Raw genomic sequence first — 15,230 nt, 5'->3', positions numbered from 1 at the left:
TAATATAATCTGTATTTTACATGATATGCATGAGTCGATCACGTTAATCATATTTCAAACACAATTCAGCTTTCTTTTTGTCGATAGTGGATATTTCTGTCATCACGTATTAAGTCAGTAACTATAGTCTTCGAGACGTATTGTCATAAATGTCGTGATTAGTAGGACACTTCATTGCTTATACAGCCTGTTATTGTTTCGTGAGTTTCTGGTGTAAAGATAGTGTTATGCTGACGTGTAAAGAAAGGGATATAGCCTTTGAATATTTTGAGATCATTATTTTAGTTCTTATATCCCATAAGTACAACTCTTGTCATGTTCAACTGGATACATTTTGCTTTTGAATCTTTTGCTATTTATACAACAAATGTTTTCTTTCCATTATTTTCTGTTTGCATTATTTATATCTACATGTTTGTAGATCATTCATTACCTCATGAACTCGTGTACTACAATATACTCCTATGACTCCTATTAATGTTTGTTTTATATACTCGATAAAAACACTGTCCCTGTAGTATGTGTGATGACCATGGAAGACATAAATATGTCTGTATACTTTCAGCGTACTGATGACACAGACTACCAAATATCAACCCGAACTTTAACAGCGAGATGGTATGGATTTGACAATGGAATAACTGCCATTACGTACACGGTTGGAATTGGGTCTCAGCCATTTACAACAGATATCCAGGCGCATGTCTATGTTGGAAGTGCAACCTTACATTCTTTCACTGGTTTGAGCCTGCATTGGAAAACGGTTGGTAAACAGATGTTGATTGAAACACTTGCAAACTATGGTTTGTTCTATTGTTTACAGGATTGTATATGTACAATGAAGTGGCGCCTCTGTCTAATTTCAGAAGTATTTTGTGACTGTCGTGGCTGCTACCGATGGCGGCGGAGACGTGACGGTGTCCTCTGACGGTGTGACGATCATCAGGCCCAATGTTGACATCACAGATGTCATTGTCAGAGATGGCCTAGGATGCAGTGATTATGGTATTTGTTGTAGTTGTCATGGATGACGAAAAATTGCATTAAAATGTTGCATATACTTTATGATTATAATGATTCTCAAATATATGATTTCAGATTTTGCAACTCAAATGTTTTAACCTTAACCGTATGATAAGGACTAGTTTCAAATTGTCCGACACGATAAAAAATTAACATGTAATTCTATAATTCTGCAAGTGTGACAGTTTCTATGGGAAATGATAAAAGACATGGCTTTTCAGCACAAAACACTATTGAACGAAAGAATATTTTATAATTAGAAATATTAGTTTCAGAAGTTCTGTTGTTTATTTTGATACACTTTAAAAATTATAAAACCGCAGGATTCTTATTAGGCTAACTGAACTAATGTGAACTAAAATCCACTAGAAAGTCAATTTATGTTCTTAGTTGTCAGTTAATTGAGTTTTCGACGAAATCTGATTTTAGTGAATGGTGCTCTCCGAAGTGCAGTAAACCAGACGGTGAGTGAGATATTACGGAACTGGAATTAGTAGGCTGTTGTGCATGTGATCAAGGTATAGCCTTGCACATATTAGCCGTTTACCTGGATATTTTGTGCATACGGTTCGCAACATGCACGTCACAACGCCGTCACAGTCTATGTCGCCGCGTTAGCTAATCAACAAGGCATTCAGTATGGAAGTCGACACATCTCGACAGTAAACAAAAAGAAAATCCTTTACATATTCATAAGAAAACTCTGCAATTCCTACTCCGTCAGAATGTGTTTATCAAACTTTGTTTGCGAAGCGCACCGACGAACAGTGTCTCTCATGAAGATTTTATAACGTGTATCCTCACGATTTTACGATACTTGAGTCAGTGTTTGTATATATTCCTCGATCGGTTTGAAAATACAATTGTGTGTCCCTCACGCTCATGAAATAATATCCTTAGCCATATAAGTAACATATTGCTTGTGTGATGCAAAGTCGCTACACTTGTGGTCTTCTATGTGAGAGGTTAAATGTATTGATGAATGTCTTAACAGAGATGTTCACGAGATAACACATACCAAGTATCTACTTCATCATATGCGGCCCACTGGGATACAAGCAACTGGCTGCTCAGTTATCCTGATGTACAATGGAGTTTGCAAAAGAAAGTTCCTCGAACTGGTATGTGAAGATCGCTCGATGACAAAAAGATTAGCATAGTCACGATTGTCCTCAGGCCGAGTGGTTTATTAAACAATTTTACTTGTTAACTTACCTGCTGGAAATGTATCATAATTAGGTAAACTATATCCAGTAAAGTACTGGTCATGTTTAATCCATAATGTGCTTCCTTCTACATTGGTGTGATATTATTTCACCATTGTACATGACAGAAGAGATGTATTGTAAGATAAACGCCACAAAACGTTTACTGTAAACTGTGTATCTCATATACAATAGTGCAATAGGGTTGTCGTCGTTTCTATAAATGCATAATGAACTGCTGAAAAGTTGCAATTTGGCCATTCAGCTTTTATTCTTATAGTTGACCTATGGGACATTGAACGAGAGTTTGAGCCCCTTGGAACATCGGATATGGTGGTGGCTAGCGGTCTTCATCTAGAACCAGGGACAACCTACAGAGCTGCTGTCAAGTTCTGTGTAGTGAATGTATGTTCTAAACCCATATACAGTGATGGTGTGACTGTCATAGCACATCCTCCAACACCAGGCAATATATCGCTGACGTATCGGGAATCTGACAGTGGACAAGCACAGGCAAGTTACATATTTCTTTCCAAGCGTTCCGTTTCTTTCCATCTGAATGTATTATGTTATTATGGTATTTATTGCATGGTGTTTTAGATCCAGGTGAAGATGGCTCGGTTCCGTGATCCTGATATAAAAGTACTACAAGAAGCTTATGACGTCATGGACAGATACCAGTGGGGTCTTACAGATGACAGTCACAACGACAAAATGTTGATAGACTGGCAGACAGTGGATGCTGATGCTATTGAAAGTGAGGCTGATGACAAGGTAAAATTGTTCATGGACTATTTATCTATTCTGTATACCTTTGATGCCTTTCCGATATCAGTGAACAAAATGGTATATGCGTTGGCTACCACTTTCTTCTTCTGTCTTCAGATAAGTTTCACTCTAAACCTGCCAAAACTGATTCGCTTTACCAAGTGCAGAAGAGTATCAGTCAGGGGCTACAACCACGTTGGTTTACATACAACGGTGTCAGCAGATGTCAAAGAATGTGCAGCATATAACCCTCCAAATATCGTGCCTGCAGTTGTCCTAGATGTTATCGGTAAGTGCGTGGTTACAATAAGTTTCAGGAAAATGTGTAGTCCCTCGTTAATTGTACGTTTTAAGGCTAGTGAACTGAATGTTCTGTCGATGAAACATCCCAGGGGTACATTTATGATTCATTACAGGAACAAACAACGAAAATGTTGGTCAAGGAATAACCTTTGATCAGAATAGTCACTGGAATGATGCTGACTACACTCCCTACAAGAACATCCTGTCTGCTGTGTGGCCGACTCTACGTCACAGGAACTACACCTGGGCAGTGGTGGTAGCTGACCAGTTAGACCCCTCGTCTCACTACAAGAGAGAGACTCTGATGACCGTCACTGACCCCTGTAGCATGCCGGATGTCATCAAGTGTGGACACACGGGTGAGTTAGTGTTTTAACAATATTTCGTAAAAACGTAGGGTGTTGGCTTTTATAAAAGATGTCGCATTCATCCATGCCTTCATCTTTTCCTTTTTTTCAAGTGAACGAGTTCATCAACGTGGAATTTGCAGAGCTGTCCTACTTACAACACGGCAGGCGATTTTATGTGTGCATCCATGCTGATGACAAAAACACTCGTTTTGAGAAGTGGACATCACCTCTGACTGAAGTGAACGCCTGCAGTGACGGCATCACTGTCGATCTGACTCCACCTACACCGGGGACAGTGAACATAGAGAATCTCATAGACGGGACATTTCAGGTTAACTGAACCATGTTAAATAATGTTCCCTTTGGTTTCGACACCATATAAAGTAACTTGGTTGTTAGTGTGAGGTCAATGCTGAAACTACAGTAGAGCCATCGATTTGGGCAAGTACACTGATATTGATATATTTCTCATGTACAGGTTAGCAAAACAGAAGTTGCAATTAGCTGGACCGCTTTTGTTGATGTGGAAGAGGAAGGTTTCTCTGCTCATGCTGCTGGGATTGCCTTTTATGAAGTTGCAGTGGGTAATGAACTGAACAATTTGTCCACGCTGCTCTACCATATAACGTATTCAATTTTAATTCCTTGACAATTATCACTGTCTCAGGTAAACGTATGACATTCCTGATAGATAAATGTTTTCTACCTTCAGGTACTTTCCCTGGTGGACAAGATCTTGTCATTTACACCCGTGTTGGATATGTAAACAAGTACATTCTACACAGGCTCAACCTGCAGACTGGAAGTACATACTATGTCTCAGTGAGAGGTAAGCTGAAGGTCGATAAAGTTCAGCTTTGTTCATCTAAACTCCATGTTTTGGAACACAGGCCCAGGTATACGTGACAGACTTAAATATGTGTTATATTGTGGCAGTTTTGAAACCTTCATTCAAATCTAACAAAGGTGACATCAATGCATTTTTCAATGTCTTGGACACAGGATGAATACATCATGGGTATACATTCAACTTATGCTATGCATTAAAAAAAATGCTTCAGTTCTTAAGAAATGTCTTATCTCTTAATAATATTTCTTTCAGCCACAGATTTTGTGAAGAAGACAACAGTTGCTGTATCAGGGGGTTTCCTTGTCGACGCCACACCTCCAGTACCAACAGGGCAACACATTGACGTGGAGGGACGATACATTACATCTCGTCTTATACATGTCTGGTAACGTTGAGAAAGTGGCATGTGAGCTCGTACAGATGTTTTCAGAGAAACCTTTGAAGGAAAAAGGGCCAGGTTGATGCTAATATGTTGGGTTCTCGAACAAAATTAGCATTCTATACGAAAATACATTTCATAATATTTTTCCCGACCTTGTTGAGTCAATAAATACATAGGCTGCATTTGTTCTTGTTACAAGACATGTTTTCAATTCTAAACACAAACTCAGTCGAGAACTAGAGATTACTGTACAACTGCAGCAATTTTCCACAACTCTGCATCTGTAGATAACGTACTGACTTTCTTATTGAAGCTGACATGTCCAGTTCTGGTCGGATTAACGTTAAATATTCATATATAGCTGCCAAACTTGCTCGACCTATTAACACTGATTTCTTTTTCAGTTGATTGTATTATTATTCTTATGTGTTGAATTCTTTAACTAATTGTTTTATATGGGTAACATTCACAAATGTACAATACAGAATAATAAACTTTGTGTGCTAGGTATACTTGTAATATATCCTCACACATTAATTATCAAAATATTTAGGTTTCAATATTTACTTTAGTTGTGGACAAAACATACACTGAAGAAGTCACACGACCTTTCTGATTTCATGTCCTGTTCAAGGCAAATGTTGATGGAGTAATATTCTACACTGGAACATAAACAATGTTGATATATTCCACAGCTGGAGGAACGTTTTCTCAGACGAGGAAAGTGGAATAAAGTCATACAGCGTTGCTATGGGCACCAGACTTGCGTATGCTGATGTGTCAGAGTACATGATGACCGTTGAGGATTGTTTGGACATTGACACACTTAATAAAACAGAGGATGGTCACTCTTATTATATAACTGTGAAGGTAGCTTTGGACGTTTCTATCTTCTTTTCTTTCATGTGTACAAATAATCATGACACAAAATGATCCCCGAGTGTTCGTTCATTCGTAGATCTCGATCGTTGAGGTAGCTGGGTTGTAGGAGTCTAGTCTATCTCAGTTAAACAGACAATCGTCTTTGATTTAAAGATTCAAATAATAATATAAACTTGTTTGTAATAAATAAAGAATGGTCTGAAGTCCTAACTTATGTCGGGCAATCTTATTGATGTCCTTCTTCCAGGCCATCAACGGTGCAGGTCTGTACACACTGTCCTCATCACGACCTCTGGTTGTGGACACCACGCCTCCATCTTCTGGCCACGTCTATGACGGAGTACAGTCAGCTGCCTCACATGATGACAAAGACAAGGACTATATCACCAGTGTCTCCGAGATGGCAGCCTACTGGGAAGGCTTCGACGATCCTCATTCAAGTGTCGCCATTTACAAGGTCAAGGTCGGAACCTGCGCAGGATGTGACGACAAAATGAAAGAAGCCAAGACAGGGCTACATCAATGTGAGGATTGTTCATTGCTTTCTCGACTGTGCTTTTTTTAAAATAATGTCAAGAAAAACATATCGATACAATACAATTTCAGATATCAGCCTACAGCACATCATGCTCTCCCCAGGAGTGAAGTACTTCACCACAGTGACAGCCTGTAACACAGCAGGCCTCTGCAGCAGCTCCTCAACCTCAGACGGTGTGATCCTGGACAGCTCCCCACCAGTTCCTGGAACAGTGCAGGATGGTACAGGCGACATGGACATACAGTTCCAGGCGACGAGGTGATAAGGAGTATTTGGTATTACAATAGAGTATTTAGTAGAAATGATTAAGTAGAACCAGTTCTATCTCGACGGAAATATCATTAAATTACTTTGGAACTATGCAGTGTTTACAGAGAGTTGGTATGTTTCACAGGACATTCATCGGTTGCAAGTGGCGAGGCTTCAGCGACCCTGAATCAGGATTAGATTACTATGAATGGCGTGTCGGAACAAAACCAGGAGCTGACGACATTCTCTCAGCCCGCACTGCAGCCTTGGGTGAGGTCATCTTCCACACCCTGCCACATGACCAACAGTTGCCCGTACGACGGACATTGTACAACACTATCCGGGCATTCAACAAAGCAGGTATGTTGCAGACGGTTGACGAGAACAGTCGACTTGTAGATGTAAGAGGTAGTCAGAATCGTGACAAACACTGCATCATGTTTCAGGGCTTTATTCAGAGGCCATGTCTAATGGGGTACTGGTGGATGACAGCGTTCCCATTGTGGTTACACTTCCGACAGTGAGAAGTTTAATGTCCCTTGTTCCCAACACTACAGTCAGTCGGACAGCTCTGAGTCTACACTGGGAATTCCAAGACGTTGAGTCCGCTATAGAACGCCAGTACCTCTCGTTATCATCTCACCAGCTTGGAGAGATAGATAGTTCTAATCTTGAGGTAAAGGTTTGTCTTATATAGATATAAACACAGTATATTTGGCATTCAGTTAGAATTGGTCTCCAGCAACCCATATTTATCGCAACGGTACTAATCGTATGCGACTAACGGGATCGGGTGGTCTCGCTGACTTGGTTGGCACATGTCTTCGTTTCCCAATTCCGTAGATCGATGCTCATGCTGTTGATCACCGGATTGTCTGGTCGAGACTCGATTATTTACAGACCGCCGCCATATAGCTGGAATATTGCAGAGTGTGGCGTAAAACTAAACTCACTCACTCAAGCTGAAGAGTGACCACGAAATATTGTCAGTACACAGAAATACTGAACGTTCATCTATTCATCCATGTATGTTGTATTCCAGGTTCCTGGTTTACTTCGAGAATACACTTTTGTGAACCTTGACTTGCATGATGGAAGTAAATACAAGGTGAAGGTTACCGCGTGCAATATGGCGGGTCTCTGTGTATCGGCACATACAAACAACATTTTGGTTGACAGCTCTAAACCAAATACAGGTATGATTTTGTTGTGGTCCAACGGAACAGATTGCGGAACGGTAATTTTACTCTTATTAGAAATCCGATGACAATGATGATGATGAAATAATATTTAATTTGCAGGTACGTTCGCCATAGAAACCGACCATGCAGTGAAACTTGCACGACATCAGACTGGCTGGATGACTTGGACCAGGACCAGTCTGAACCTGGCGTGGCTTGGCTTCTCTGACCTACATTCAGGGGTGGACCATTACCTTGTAACAATAGGATCTCATGAATTCGGAACAGATTACAATACGGTGAGATGATTATAAGAGACAAAAAAGATCGCATAACTCATATACAGAAATAAGAGTTGCTTATACGTGACCGCCATACAGCTGAAGCATTGCGGAGTGCAGCGTTAAATTAAACTCACTCATTCTACGTGCAATTTTACACGGTGTAAATGTGCAAGTAGGAAATACTGATCCAACTTGAACATACACACACATTTATTTATTGCAGGGTACACTACCGGAGAAGGTCTTCCATAGTGACTCGGGTGTTAACAAAGGTGATGAAGGAGTCCTGCAACGTTTCACAGTACACAGTCGTGCCCTGCCGTCATCAGGATCTGTGTTTGTAGCTATTTGGGGTGTGAATGGGGTAGGTTCTTTGACACTGTCCTTAAACTTTTTAAACTGAAGATATCCTATACTCAAAGCATGATTGTATCCAATTCTACTTCTAGGTTGGACTACAGAGTGATGCCTACCACGCTGAACTGGTCCTGAAGGCAGACTCTACTCTGTGGCTGGTGAGGAGGTGCCAGGCCTACAACTGTGAGGGACATTGTGTCTGTGCAGTGCAGGGCGGTACCTGTTCTGCCAGTAAAGCATGTGCACAAGACAAAACAGGTTTGTGGAGTAACGGGAAACCAAACAGAACAAGGGTTAGGACCTAATATCACATTTCAGTTATTTTCGTAGCTGTAGATCTCTTACACGTGTCTTGCATTTATGGCCAGTACATAAACTCACAACAGGTTAACAGAGCAGGAAGGATTTAGCTGCTAGAAACCCTCATTTCCGTTTTCTAACGAAAACTTCAACCCCTTTGCATCTTGATGGAGCAGATCAAAACATCACAATCAAAGACGTGGTGGACGTCATGTCTCCGGGTGGTTCTAATGACGTCGACGTCAGTCTCTTCAACACCGTCATGGCTGCCACTTGGACTGACTCGTCAGGGGGATCATCTGTTTCACGGTAAGCAGCCGTTCTATACACACTATGCATACTTTGTAACATTTACATGAGTTCACAGATGCATCCTGACACGTGTTATTTGTTATTTGTTGTCTGTAACATTTGTCCTTTGGAACAGATATGAATACAGTATAGGCGGAGGAGAGAGTGATGAGCCAATGGGAGTGTTTGACGCCACGGCCGACAGGGTTTGGTTTGATGCAGGTCTACAAACATCTGCTGTTGTCTCATTACCTGCAGGTGAGAGTGAATCATACTTGTGCACAACTTCACACGACAGAAACATGCTCATATTGAAGCTTTAATCAGTTGGTATCAATTCAATCACTAATCGACATAGCACTTCAACAATCTCAATATACGTAAACAGCTGTTATACGTGTCATGATGATTTGCAGGCAAGTCTCTGATATCTGGAGTGAACTATTACTTCTTTGTGAGAGCGTGGTATAACAAAACCAACAGCATCTTCAAATCGGATGGCGTCCTCATCCAAACAGCACCACCCACAGTAACAGTCAAGATGGGCCAAGCTGTAAGTATCTGCTATTATATTGTTCACATGTCTTTACAGAGCTGCTGTTGGTTTCAGTGTTGTAGAAGGTGAATGTGTTTAGATGGAGTGACTTAGCGCTGCTGTGTTACCACAGGTGAAAGAGCTTGCACACCCAACTGACACCAAAGATACAGACTTTCAGACACAGAACGAAACTCTGTTTGTGCAGTGGAGTGGAAAGTTCCTTCAGGGTCAGAGCGGCATCCTCAGATACAGGGTCTTTATCAGCACTGTGCAAGGAGGTATTTTGAATACTGAATTTGACGAATTTCGTCTAATTGCAATTCACTAATTCAACAGACAATCGTATAACTGTCGAATTTTGAGGACCCCATTCTTGACTAAATTTGCCAAATGACATTTAATTGCAATCACCTATTTAAACAGACCATCGTGTAACTTTCCAATTCGGATGCAGGTCACAGTATCCACAAATCAGAGGACCTGACCTCCGCCAGCTATACAGCGACAGGTCTGATTTTACTTCCAAACACCGTCTACTACTGCAGTGTCCTGGCTTACAACAAGGCTGGTCTGGTCAGCTGGGCCTATTCTGATGGAGTACAGGTGGACGTCATGCCTCCAGTGGCAGGCAGAGTGAAGGATGGACGTGGTTCGTAATATTGTAGATCATTTCGTCTCTCTTAATATGGTATTAACAGAGGTATGATATATACAGTATACTAAACTTTTATGCATGTTTTCATACTGTTGAATATTGATGCAGGCATCCATGACTTGGACTACCAGAGTTCAACATCCGAAGCATCCGCCTCCTGGTACGGCTTCTCGGACACAGACTCCACAATAATCAAGTATTTTTGGTGTGTGGGGACAAGCAACGACACATCAGATTGCAGTGTGTTGGACTGGTTGGATATAGGACTACACACATCTTCTAGGAGGTCGCTGTTGTCTCCAATCGTAAATGGTCAGTGAATATAGAACGCTACATTATGTTAGTGCCACTTATGTTAGATATGGGATAATACGTATATACCTATCACATGATCACATTGTCTTGTGTTCAGGTGCAAGAATATGGAGCAAGGTGTATGCTGTGGATGCTGTTGGTTACACCTCAGATGTTGTTGTTTCTGATGGAGTCGTTGTTGATGCATCTCCACCTGAACGTAAGGATGTAGCATATCTTGGAGACAATCTGGTTAAGAACCCATCTTTCGAGGTAGACGATATAATTGGTACTACCACGAAATGCAGCCTCGTCATACCAACATCATGGGAAACTGACACAGCGTCCTGTATCAAGGTTCAGGCGCCGGATTCACCTTTAGCTAAAGATGGACATAAGTTTGTGTCCGTAATTGGAAGCATCCAACAAATGATCTCAGGTCTTGAGGTTGGGAGGCAGTACAAGCTGACTCTGCATGCTGGATACCCAGAGACTGTTTCCAACACCCACAGATCAGTTGATGCAATAGTTACAATAGGAAGTGAAGTCTTCAGCTTTACCCTGGACCCTAACCTCTGTAGAGGCACCTGCAGTGTCGGAGATCACTCAGTCGTCCTGTGGAACAAGCACACATACAGGTTCACAGCCGTAGATACCAGTCTAGTGCTGAAGATAACGTCATCGTCCAGGATGATGGAGTTTGTACTAGACCATGTAAGTGTCCAGACTGTGGACTATGTTGCTGGTCAGGACAGTGTGGACACCGAGGAGCATCTGGTGGTCCACTCTGTGTTCCTGTCACACTGGTCATCTCTACATGTTTCCTGGCACTTCGAGGACCTACAATCTCCTATTACACAGTACAAGTGGGCGATTGGTAACTAGATTTATTGTCATTACGTCAACTGACTTTTCTGAATTAGTAAATGCAACACTGTGTAGTTTAGTGAGATGGTAAATGTTCGATATTATAGATCCAAGAATAATATGTTAACTTGAATATTGCGTATTTGTTTCAACGACTATCACTGGGGATGGGGAGGAAAGCATAATCTCTGACATAGGACCAGATCTGAAATTGTGACAAAATAGATTCCCGGCTTTGGTTCACGTCGTGGGTACAATGTGTAAAATACATTTATAGTGTCCTCCGCCGTGATATTGCTAGAATGTTGCTAAAATCAGCGTACCATCACACACTCACTCACTCACTCACTCACTCGCTAATGTAGACAGTTCTTTCTAATCTTTCAGGAGCTCATCAACACATCATTGTTTCAGTGTACCGTTATCGCAATGAGGATATATATACTCATTGAAACGAATAAGGGAACACTTGAAAGTACAAGTGTTACTTTATTCTTTTCCAGAATTTCACCCACAGTACAACACAAATCATGTGAAGAAACCTGGAAAAGAATAAAGGAACACTTGTACTTTCAGGTGGTCCCTTATTCGTTTTCCTGAGTATGTTAGTCCGTGTATAAGTTACTTATCATATCATACTCTGTGCGTTCGTGTAATCAAAAGGTCCTTGTGTTCCAGGCACAACTCCAGGTGGTACACATGTCCAGGGCTACACGGACCTAGGTCGAGCCACACAGGGAACACTGTCTAATGTGCAACTGCTCCATGGCGCCACTGTTTATATTACTGTCATGGCGACGAATGCTGCTGGGCTGACAGCTGTGACATACTCTGACGCCATCACAGTAGACATGACTGCACCACAGTTCGACCTCATCAGTGATGGTCTGGATGGTAAACTTGAAATTTATATATATGTCAGATGAATAAAAACTAACGTGCAGGTCTACAACTCTTGATGGATTAATATTACATCAAATGCAATAATTGAAAGAGTTCTTCGTAACGTGGTAATTTAGCTGCTTCATTGCCACAGATTGAGTGTTTACGTTTGTTCCAGGACGAGATGAAGACTATCAGACATCAGGTGTGGTGAGTGTCTACTGGCAAGTCAGAGATGAAGAATCAGGTGTAGAACACTGCGACTGGGCTATTGGTACGTGGAATACTTCATTGCCAACAATATTAAACGCTAGCATTTTCTGTGTTGTTTAACATAAAGTCGCTGGAATGAAAGATCCATGGCAACAAGACGTGCACTTCGTGGTAACTTTCAAAGAGTAAACATCTTATGTCAGACACAAATTCAGGCAATCCTTAAATTAATCAATACAATATGAATGTTCAATATGAAATATATTTCAGGGAATTCCTGACATTTGCAAGCCACAAATGATAAAATATGTGGTTGACATATGTGTAATCAGGAATCCAAACTTAACCATACGGTATAATTAAATTTTATGGATGAAGCGTGTCTTCACTACTGTAGTAAATGGACATTGTTTGAGATTTATATGGAATGTAGATGGAAACAGTTCCACGTGTAGCGAGTTTGGCGTCACAGTATTTAAACATAGTCCTAATGTATTCATATATATACAAACATCTTAACCATTTCTTGTACGTACGCCATGTACTAGTATCTTGTTCAATGACAAGGGAGGACACGAGGCAGCAGCGACATGAAACAGTTTGAGAGGATCCCCCCAGGTCAGTCCACAGCCCAACATGACATCGCCTCTAAGATCCACTCGTCATCTGTGACAGTCTACACCACAGTCCGGTGCTTCAACAAGGCGGGGCTGGCGGCGGCCATGACGTCGGATGGAGTTGAAGTGGTCCAGACAAGGAACCAGACATCAGTTCCTGGCTTCAGTGTCCTGAGAGAAAGTCAGTCGGTGTACAGTGAGAGGGATATGTGTCACCAGAGTCAGGAGAAAGTCCGACTCCGATGGGACAAAACCAGCCGACATTTCAAAACAGTGGTAAACTGAATATCTTCAGAAAATCAGAAAACACGGAACGTAAACCATCAATCATTGCAGCTTTATACGTCTGTAGTTGATAAATATCATAATCTTGAGTTGCTATAAAACCAGTTGCTATAGTAAAACAGTTTTAGTTGCTATGGAGTAGTTGCTATAGTAAACAGTACATGGAGTAGTTGCTATAGTAAAACAGTACTTGGAGTAGTTGCTATAGTAAAACAGTACAGGGAGTAGTTGCTAGCTACTTGGATAGTAAAACAGTACTTGGAGTAGTTGCTATAGTAAACCAGTACTTGGAGTAGTTGCTATAGTAAAACAGTACTTGGAGTAGTTGTAAAACAGTACTATAGTAAAAACAGTACTTGGAGTAGTTGCTATAGGAGTAAAAAAACAGTACTTGGAGTAGTTGCTATAGTAAAACAGTACAGAGTATAGTTGCTAAAACCAGTACTTGGAGTAGTTGCTATAGTAAAACAGTACTTGGAGTAGTTGCTATAGTAAAACAGTACTTGGAGTAGTTGCTATAGTAAAAAACAGTACTTGGAGTAGCAGTACATGGAGTAGTATAGTAAACCAGTACTTGGAGTAGCTATAGTAAACCAGTACATTCCAAGTTGCTATAGTAAAAACAGTACATGGAGCACTAGTTTGCTATAGTAAACCAGTACTTGGAGTAGTTGCTATAGTAAACCAGTACTTGGAGTAGTTGCTATAGTAAACCAGTACTTGGAGTAGTTGCTATAGTAAAACAGTACTTGGAGTAGTTGCTATAAAACAGTACAGGAGTAAAACAGTACTTGGAGCACTAGCTACAGTAAAACAGTACTTACAGTAGTAGCTATAGTTAAACAGTATTTCCTGTGGTTGCAATAGTAAAACAGTACTTGGGGTACTAGCTACAGTAAACCAGTACTTACAGCAGTTGCTGGTGTTTCAGATTGGTATTGAGGGAGATACGCTGACACAGCAGAATGTCGTCCCCGTCCATCTGGAGTACACCTTGGCCACATTAGTGGGTGTAACACTGAAGGATGGATCGACATATCATGCCCTCACTTATCCTATTGACGGGATGGGAACACACGGAGAGACAACTATGTTGAACTTCACGGTGCATGGGCTTCCTCCAGCGATAACAGGTGTGTGGTTTGTGCTGTAAAACAGCTTAGTCGTGCCAAACAAATGCATGTCTATACCAGATATCTTACATTATATTGCTCAAAAACCGTGATAAAATAAGTCACACTATCTAAAATTATGGTTCTGTATTAATCACATTCCGTTAGTGTTTTCGTAAAGTTAATGGTGAATGACAATATTCACGTGTTTAACATCTTCCCACAGCTTCTGGCCGTTTGTCTGTGGTCAAAACTGGCGACCGACTGACCGTCACCTGGCGGAATATGTTTGCTTCTCCCTGGGACGACCTGAAGTATGAAGTTCACGTTGGAACAGTTCTCGGAGGCGCCGATATTGTAGACAAGCTGTTAACAGAGAATGATGAAATCACTCTGACTTTAAATTCGCAATATCGGGGATTTGATGAGATTTATGTTACTCTAACCGCTATTGACACGTGTGGTCTGTCGACCTGGTCCACACAAACAGTAAGTTTGAACTGAATGCAGTTCATTCATGTTTCCTAAAGAATGGTAAGATGTATAACCAAACACTATCCCACGGTGCACCGGTTGTTTTGTTTTCTTCAATATATGATATAATATATAATTATTCAATTTGAATAGTATTTTTATTGAATAATACAAACTATACTTTTACGAACACATTACTCATTTCGTGCAATGCAAATGCACACACAACATGTCTCTCATGAGAAAGGTATCAGCCTTTTCATGGATGCTCTCTCATGAGAAAGGTATTCGCCTTTTCATGGATGCAGACCGAGCGGCATACTGACATGC

The 15,230-nt window shown here is 41.0% G+C and overlaps 2 protein-coding genes across 2 annotated transcripts in view; both read left to right on the top strand.

The window, feature by feature from the left end:
- LOC124288739 overlaps positions 1-15,230 on the top strand; it is a 101,603-nt gene that overhangs the window by 32,694 nt on the left and 53,679 nt on the right.
- LOC124288735 lies at positions 1,067-15,054 on the top strand. The gene is made up of 31 exons (XM_046725264.1): positions 1,067-1,487; positions 2,018-2,144; positions 2,509-2,741; positions 2,829-3,002; positions 3,114-3,285; positions 3,413-3,658; positions 3,760-3,980; positions 4,128-4,233; positions 4,362-4,478; positions 4,752-4,884; positions 5,577-5,751; positions 6,011-6,287; positions 6,370-6,559; positions 6,696-6,910; positions 6,997-7,226; positions 7,593-7,746; positions 7,852-8,030; positions 8,239-8,379; positions 8,465-8,630; positions 8,849-8,981; positions 9,100-9,221; positions 9,380-9,516; positions 9,632-9,779; positions 9,956-10,150; positions 10,265-10,468; positions 10,569-11,327; positions 11,996-12,211; positions 12,378-12,473; positions 12,980-13,305; positions 14,246-14,447; positions 14,653-15,054. Exons 3-31 carry the CDS (start codon positions 2,559-2,561, stop codon positions 14,928-14,930), a joined length of 5,895 nt encoding a protein of 1,964 aa, XP_046581220.1. The 5' UTR covers positions 1,067-1,487; positions 2,018-2,144; positions 2,509-2,558; the 3' UTR covers positions 14,931-15,054.

The sequence above is a fragment of the Haliotis rubra genome, unplaced genomic scaffold (assembly GCF_003918875.1).
Source record: "Haliotis rubra isolate DU_JTF1 unplaced genomic scaffold, ASM391887v1 Scf423, whole genome shotgun sequence".
Classification (NCBI taxonomy): Eukaryota; Metazoa; Mollusca; class Gastropoda; order Lepetellida; family Haliotidae; genus Haliotis; species Haliotis rubra.
The sequence above is the reverse complement of the archived record's forward strand: the minus strand, read 5'-3'. Positions and strand labels throughout refer to the sequence as shown.